We start from the raw sequence: 8,394 nt of genomic DNA on the forward strand, positions 1-8,394 counted from the left end.
CCTTGTCTGCTCCGCACGGCTGAGACAGCCGTGAGGGGTACCGGCAGTGCTGCAAAAATCTAGTTTGAAAATTATTTACCGGCCAGTGAAATTATTCAACAGCTGTCTTTGATACAAATAAAAAGCCCTGCTTGTGTCCGAAGCAATTTCAGCTCTGTGGGACCCGTTGTGATTATATTACACAGATGTGAGAAGGCTGATGCTCTGCAAACTTGACGTGTCTCTCAAAGTCATTCCTAACTTGTTCTCGCCGTCTATTTTGTTTCCTCGAATAGTTTTCTTTTTTTTTCTTTTTTCCTTTTTTTTTTCCCTTTTTTTTTTCGCTTTGCTTTTGTTGGCTCCCGCGTCTTGAGAATGAGGCTTAGTGTGGAGTTGTGGAATATTTTCAGATGGCAATTGCCAAAAGAGACGGGGGAAAAAAGTAATTGGAAGGAAAATAAATGCAGGAGGAAAGGAAGCATAAAATATGGGCTGAAGTATAAACGCTGTATTTCGTAAGTTTAAGCCAGACAACTAAACAAATCCCTTCATAGTCCTCTGTAACAGAGCTACTTTCTCTGCAACTTACTTGCATTTCCTTAAATCAAAGCCATTCTCTTTACATCGAAATTCAGCACTGGCAATGTAGTGAGCTAGTTTTTTTTTCCCGCACTGATTCAAAGATTTAATACTTTCTAGGGATAAGGATCAACAGCCACTCCCTGCTTTCTAACAAGAGCCTTCCTATCAAATGTTTGTCGACAATGGCATTGCTAAACTTATTATGAGTAATTATTTTTTTCCTTGGGCAGTAAAATTATATTGAAATTAAAAAGTGTTTATGCATCGTCATACTAAGTAATAACTTGGCACAGCATGTTCCATTATAATCGTGGATAAATTATAGCGAGAACAGATTCCAAACCAGCAAAATCTTCCCTACTATGAACCACATCAAGATACTGCTTAGTACACAAGCCATAATCATGTAGTGCTCCCAGGTCGCTTATAACTTACGAGCACCGTTTTATCACTACATTTTACTTCCCGGAAAGCTCAGTGCCAAAGAGGGGTAGTCCAGAGCTTACAAGGAAAAAAAAATACAATTAATCCATCCTAGAGGATTATTTTTTAAAGCGTGCGAGAATATTACCATGACCAAAACCTTGAAATCTGCGCCTGTTCACCCTTACTCGATCGGAAAAAAATAAATTCAAATGCAAAGTGGATTTACAGGCAGGATAATCTAGCCTGATTCTGTAAACGACGAAACGGGAGATTTCAGAGGGTGTTTCAGAAGCAGCGTTATGCCCAACTCGCAGAGGGTGGGGGGAGTCAACAAGGTGGCGGGGACCCTTGTCTAGGGGTCCTTCTAGCATTTATTCAGTGAAGGCTTTTTGATAAATCTAAACGGCTGGCAGGGAAAAATAAGCTGCAAGCAAAATACATTTTAATAAAACGTGGCGGCGACAAACACATGTAAGCAAAGAAAAATACATAAACGTGCAAATTGGAGAGAATCAGAGAGCTCGAAATGTAACCACCCAGAGAATCTATTCGGTCCTATGCTCTCCATATTTAAGTCTAGACATTGGTTATATTTGCTGTTTCTTTTTTCTTGCATCTTGGTATGTTGTCACCAGAGGAGCAATTTATTGGTCTAATGCCATCTACTTCAGCCTCTTTGATCTTTTTGGTCGTCGTTTTGTTTGCATCGCATTCGTTTAAGTTCTTGGGCCTCTATTCCCTTCCAGCAGCCTCTTCTGCCGGCATGCTCCCGCACCGCGATTGAGACCGTAAAGATATTGTCTAATATTAGTGAATTGGAAGAAATAGCCGAAGGGGCTCTTTCGGCGGCTTCTCCCTTAATGCCTGCGAATAATAACTGAGTTTTCACATACTTAACACTTGGCAAACATTTACATACATCCACCACATCTGCATGCTCCGAAGCACCAGTATCTCAGGGATCTGGTGATTTCAAGAATTGACTTGCTTCTGTCAGTAACCTGTGTTCATGGGGCTGCAATAACCACGCATAAAGGGTGCCAAAGGGTGCGCGGGTGGGTGTTGGAGGTGTGCGGGGGGGTGAGAGGGTGCTCCACGTTTACAAAACACAAAGTTTAGGGTCCGTGCGAAATATCGGCAAGAACAATTTTAACTGGTGAGAAAGTCTTTGTACACGGGGCACCAAACTATAATTGAAAGGAGAATTTCCGGGGCAATTCCATTGTGCTTCTTCCAGTTTATGATGTGCAATACAGGCAGGCAGTAAAAGCTGTCTTTACCAGGACTCGCTGTCTGAGGGAAGGAAACTCATTTTACGATCCGTTTAAAGGAAGGGCACGGAGCAGCATCCTCAATGGAGAGCCATTCGCATTGTTGGGGATCCCAGTGTTTAGAAAAGCAGCCACTCTCCCCGTCATGCGAGCGTACCGCTGCCGCCTAACGCTCTGGACTGCAAGGTATGTAGGGCGGAAAGGTAACTCGGGCAGGAAAGAGGCGGCGGCGATTTGAAGCCATTTGCAGGCGATTTCTTCAACTCTAGAGTTTCGGTTTATTCTGTATTTTCTTCTTGAGACATTCAGAAAGTTGAGTCCTCAATTTTTTTTTTTTTTTGGCCATTATTTGTAGTGGGTGCTATGTTTTTTTTGTGCGTTCTGTTGTTGGGTGGGACTTTTTTTGTCTAGTAGAATGTCGTTGTTTGTTTGGGGGTTTGGGTTTTTCTGGGGTGTTTTTCAGTTTTTTCCTCCTTTATTTTCCCGGGGAGGGCGATTGTGATTTTCGCCCCCCCTCGGGGGCTGGCTGCTGGGAAGCGCCTTGATTTCCGCGGCTCGGCAGCCCCTGGGGGCCGGCGGGGGTGCCCTGGCACACCCTGTGCAGGGTTGGTTGCCGCCTGCCTCTTGCCATTACAACGCGCAAACAACGCGGGGTGAGGGGGGGGAAGGCGGAGAGGAGCCACCTCCTTTAAACCTGGCGCACAGTGATAACTCCGCACGTACACATTTAAAGCTTCAAAACCCGATTTCTCCCAGCGCCCGGGCGGCGTCACATGACCGGTCACGTGCTGCGGGCAGCTCGGTCCAAAAGAAAATGGGGTTTGGTGTAAATCTGGGGGTGTAATGTTATCATATATCACGCTACCTCGTAAAACCGACACTGAAGCCTGCCGGACAACAAATCACAGGTCAAAATTATGAGCTCTTCGTATTATGTGAATGCGCTTTTTAGCAAATATACGGCGGGGGCTTCTCTTTTCCAAAATGCGGAGCCTACTTCTTGCTCCTTTGCAAGCAACTCCCAGAGAAGCGGCTATGGACCAGGCGCGGGTGCCTTCGCCTCCTCCATGCCCGGCTTGTACAATGTGAACAGTACCATATATCAAAGCCCGTTCTCTTCCGGATACAGCCTGGGCTCTGATGCCTACAACCTGCATTGTTCCTCTTTTGATCAGAACATTCCCGTCCTCTGCAATGAGCTAACCAAACCCAGCTGTGAGAAAGCGGAGGAAAGCAACCTGCACAACCAGGCTGAGCCTAATTTCCGGATATACCCCTGGATGAGGTCTTCAGGTAGGGGCGAGCGGAGAGGGCTCGGAGCCGTGGCAGCCAGGCAAAGCGTGTCGCCAGGATTACTGTCAGCACAGCCTTTATGGTTTTAATTATAGCCGAGGCGCCATTGCGTAGAAAGCCCGTGGCATTGTATGTAAATGAGTATCATAAAACTTTTTATTGCCCAATTAATGGGTTCTAGCCTCGTAAATTTATTTAACTCCATTTGCTATGGAATTTTTAGCATTGAGTTGATTTGCGCTGTTTGCTATGAAAAAGCGGAGAGCTGGCTGCCGGCTCCCGGAGCCCCCACGGATTAAGCGTCTCCCCTGCCCTCTTGTCGAAGTTGGGGAAAAAAAAAATCCCTCTCGCTGGGCGAGGCGGAGGGGACAGAGGCGTTCGGGAGCGGGGGACGGCGTGTCGAGGACTTCGCCAGCTCGCGTTGCCGAGACGTGCCACTCTCGTCCCCCCTGCCCTTTCCACGGAGATAAGAATCTATAGAAATGTACTAAACAGGAAAACGGAGGGGGGAGGGGGGCACTGGGGCACGAGAGTGTGTGTGAAAAAGGAGAGCTCTCTTCTGGAGCTAAATGCTATGTATTGTTTACGATCCAGGCGGGATGGGTGGGGGGAGCCCACGACATTAAAATAAAATAAATACAGCCCGGCCTTCCAGCTTTTTATTTCCCCTCGCGAAACGTGAAAGTCTGGAAGGTTTTAGGGAAATACATCGCCTGGGGGAAAAGTTCCTCCTCCCAAAAGCAATTTCCTCCCCCACCTCCTCTCCTGAACGCTTTCTCTTCACTTTTTCTAGGTCTCGAGCAACTTAATTTTTGCCCTGCCTGAGCAGGGCAGGTCGTGTGGCTGAAATGTCTTTGTTAGGGCAAAGTGGGGGGGCGGGTGGAAGTCGAAGAAGGGGATCGTTCACTCTGGCTCGGCCACTTTTCTGTTTGTATGCTTGTTTATTTGTTTATTTATTTATTTATTTAAAATATCAATAAGAAAAATAAAAAGAGAAAACTTTCCACTTCTCTTCTTGTCTAACTCCTGGCCGTGTGTGTGCCTGTTTTCAGGTCCAGATAGGAAGCGAGGGCGCCAGACCTACACCCGCTACCAGACTCTGGAACTGGAGAAGGAATTCCACTTCAATCGTTATCTGACTCGGCGGCGAAGGATAGAGATCGCCCATGCCCTCTGTCTGACGGAGAGGCAGATCAAAATCTGGTTCCAAAACCGGAGGATGAAGTGGAAGAAGGAGCACAAGGAGGAGAGCTCCAGCACCCCGGCTCCCAACGAGCCCACGTCAGCAGCAGCCTCTGTCGAGAAAGTGGAGGAAGACGAAGAGGAGGAGGACTAAGGAGTCCCACTCGAGGAAGTGATCTCTTAGAATAGTGTGTGCACATGACAGTTGGAAAAATCTCCCTTTAAAGGAGAAAGGAAAAAAAAAAGAGAGACTTTTTATTAAAAAATAAATCAGCTCCCTTTAATGATCATCTTGAAAGCAAGCGTTTGCAAACATGAAAACATTTATTGGGTTGGTCTTCCAGCCTTCTCTCCACTCTCCCATACTCCCCAAACCTGCCCTGTGCTGAACCTTTCGGTAATATCTCCTAAGAGCATCTTACAATCAGCTTGGTTTTTTTTTAATCTCCATTAACCCAAAACTGGGTGGGCTTCTTCAGGGGACATTTCAGTGGGAGAACTGCTGCTTGCACAGATACTAAACCGTGACCTTCCGAAGTAACTACCTGACTCCATAGTCCCAATCATGTCTAAGGGGAAAAGTGCATTAGGCTCACATTAAGAAAAACTACCTAATTTTGAATAAGTAGCTCTGCACTTCTCTTTTTGTTTTCTTTTTTTTTTAATTGTTGTTAGAAAAGTATCTTAAGTAACAGCTACACTAACAAAAGGTTAAACAGCAAATAAGGGGGGAAAAATGTTCCACAAACCACTACAATCTACAGCAATTATTTGTACTACCTATTTTCCAGACTACCTACCTATATATCTTGCTCTGCCTACCTATCTTCGAAAGTATACTGTATTTTAGTAGTCAAAAGGATGTTACAAGATTACTAATGTGAATCGCAAAATGCTTTTAGACATGTAAGTGTAGTCATTCAAAAAGCACGCATCAATAGCTTTGGTATAGAATTTGGTACCGAAAAGTCTGAATATATTTAAATTTAAAATAATATATTTATTCCAAAGCAATTATAAATGAAAACCATATGCTGCAATATATCTTTGTTCTCGATTCTTTGCTATTTCGAGAGAGGAAGCAAACACACGCCAATATTGTACAAAGCGGTTTAATATCTCCCGTTGGCTTCTACCTTCAGCTGCTTCTGCTAAAGGCCGTTTTCTTATTCTACGTTGATCTTACTTAATATAGCAGAAAGTGTTCTTTGAAAAGTGAATTTAAACGATCATGTAACCACCTTTAAAAAAAAAAATCCACAAACTATTTGTCCTGATTATCTGAACGTGTTAATATGTAATACCATGAATTTTCCTACAATAGCAGATATTGTAATTTTTTTGTCATTTATATTCGTCTTGAACCTCATTTGTAAGATCATGTCATAAATTGCGAAGTATGTAATTAATTTGGAAACTTTGTAGCATGATGTATTGTTAAAAACTCTGTATAAATCCGTCTTGAAGGTTTGGCTAAAGTTTATTCACAAATTGTATGTTACAATGTGTTTCGGTGTGTTCGTTGTGAACATTTGGATATGCCGTGTAAGTATTGGAAGTGGGAAAAAAAATGTCTGTGAACTCTCTTTGGAAGTGATACCGTGTTCAACTATCTCCCACGATAAATGTGTTTCATGTTACACAGAAAATAAATATGCTTGTTGACAATGAATTGTGTTTCTTTATTAAGGAACCAGTTCGAGGGAAGCAACAAAAAATATATTACATAGACTAATAAAGAAATTAGACCATCTAAACATTTTTTTTCGGTAATCAAAAAGGGAAAAAAAAAAAACCCCAACAACAACAACAAAGTGATGAATTGATAGGAATCAGTCAATATCTCTATCTCGACTTTGTGATTTTTTTTCCCCTAGCGTTGTTGATTAATAAAGCGGAAAGCCCTCTTTATGGGAGAGCTTCCTTCCACCGTGTTCCCGTGTCCTCTTGCAGTCATTACCCCAGTCCAGACGATCGGCAATCAAGTCGAAGTCTCATGCAGTGAAAGAATATTTTGTAATGAACAGAAAGTGAAAGACGAAACTTCCAAGTGTAAATGATCTGATGGGGTACATGTGTGGTTTGTGTGTGCGGCTTTCGGGGGCCAGGGGGCATCACGGTAGCGCGAAAATGGGGGAAAACTGCCCCGCTTTAGAAAACGTCTTATTTTTGCCAGGTACCACGTAATATCAATGAGATCTAATATTCCCCCCCCCCCTTTTTTTTCTAATTAAAAGGAAAAAAATATCGAACCTGAAAAGTCCTTTTATTCGGCCGGGTAAATACAGGTAGGACCTGGAGCATTATTTGCGCTGAAGTTCCCTTTTTTCTACTACACTCCGTTCCTGGTCAATGCACTAATTGTAATTTTAATAAAATTAGTACAAAGTCCAGGTCTTTTAAAAAACTCCAGGGCTGCCTCTGTGGTAAGATGGCGCCTCTCTAAGACCTGCCTCTTCTTAGTGATGAGGAAAAGGCCATAAATCCGTTGTTGTTTATGAAAATTTACAACTTTGCAATACAACTTTATGAGTTGTTCGGTTTTTCCATTGGTCGTTGTCGGTCATGTGGATGGTAACCGTGAACATGAACTTTTTTATAATTTCCCTTGCGAGAATAGAGCCGCATTCTTTTGCTGAGCTCTGTCCTGCTTCGGATCTCTCTGGCTTTCAATCCCCATTTCATTTGTTCTTTGTAAGGCAATAGTGAACAAAGTGTGCTGAGGTTCGGCATAAGCAGCCGCCTAGAACACAGATCCGGGATGGCAATTTCCAGTTCCCCCGCTGGAAGGTGTGGCATATTGGATTCAAAGCACTGGCGTGGCAGATTTTCAACTTGCAACCTGGCTAATTTCCTGCTTCTTCTGGCACCAAAAGGAGGGCGATTCGTCTCCTGTGCAGCCAAAGCGACAGCTGTCAAAGTCGCAGGGGCTCCTGTGAGCCAGAACCTAAAAGGTGAGAAATGTATATGACACTACTGTAAGCAGGGAAAAATGGTTTAATACGTTTAAATATTAGACATGTGCAATTAAACCAAATGGAAATGTTACCGGCCAAAAATAGAGATGGCTGCAGCTCAGCTGATTTTAACTTAGTCAGTGCATGCAAAAATATGCCTAAATAAAATGTTTGTTTTATGTGATTTAGCAAGGAAGAGGTGGATTTATATTTTTTTTTCACGAAGTTGATTTCTTTTTGCCTTAGGCAGGGGTATGTTGTGACGTACAGGTTATTTTCTAATAATTCAGTTTTACAGCATCAGTGGAGGGGATATTTTTTTCCCAGCACTGGGGAAAAGAAAGTGATATCCCCAAACATTTTTTAATATTAATTCGCAGTATTAACTCATTATCTTAAATTTCATTTGCGGTTGAAGAAATTTAGATGTGATTTTTTTTTTTTACTATTTCATAAAAAAAAAAAAAAAGGAAAACAACAGCCAAACAGCACAATGTCTCCTAGCTTCTCTGCCATGTCCGGGAGGTTATTTCTAGACGTGGGGAAACGGCGCAAATGTGGCTTAGATTTTCTTTATCAGATCGAGCGCTGCCTGCATAAATGCCTTGCCCCGCCGTGGGTCCGCGCTGCCGGCGGTTCGCGGCGTGGGCAGCTTGCGCGCCTCGGGGGCGCGGGGCGGGCTTGGGGGGGGGGGGGGCCCACTT

At 43.6% G+C, this 8,394-nt stretch overlaps 1 protein-coding gene across 2 annotated transcripts; it reads left to right on the forward strand.

The window, feature by feature from the left end:
- The first annotated feature begins 2,372 nt into the window (after positions 1-2,372).
- Positions 2,373-6,528, forward strand: HOXA7 (homeobox A7). Of its 2 annotated transcripts, XM_031057642.1 has the most exons (3): positions 2,373-2,444; positions 3,274-3,551; positions 4,604-6,528. In XM_031057642.1, the coding sequence occupies exons 1-3, from the start codon at positions 2,404-2,406 to the stop codon at positions 4,885-4,887; spliced, it is 603 nt and encodes a 200-aa protein (XP_030913502.1). In that variant the 5' UTR covers positions 2,373-2,403; the 3' UTR covers positions 4,888-6,528. The 2 variants fall into 2 exon arrangements, with proteins under 2 accessions (XP_030913502.1, XP_005421794.1); XM_005421737.2 differs by lacking the exon at positions 2,373-2,444 and having other exon boundaries at positions 3,030-3,551.
- The last annotated feature ends 1,866 nt before the right edge of the window (positions 6,529-8,394 follow it).

The sequence above is a fragment of the Geospiza fortis genome, unplaced genomic scaffold (assembly GCF_000277835.1).
Source record: "Geospiza fortis unplaced genomic scaffold, GeoFor_1.0 scaffold95, whole genome shotgun sequence".
In the NCBI taxonomy this organism is placed as follows: Eukaryota; Metazoa; Chordata; class Aves; order Passeriformes; family Thraupidae; genus Geospiza; species Geospiza fortis.

Coding starts and splice junctions, on each gene's coding strand:
- HOXA7 (XM_005421737.2), top strand. CDS start 3,176: ATGAGCTCTTCGTATTATGTGAATGCGCTTTTTAGCAAATATACGGCG. Junction 3,552..4,603: donor CCCCTGGATGAGGTCTTCAG/GTAGGGGCGAGC, acceptor GCCTGTTTTCAG/GTCCAGATAGGAAGCGAGGG.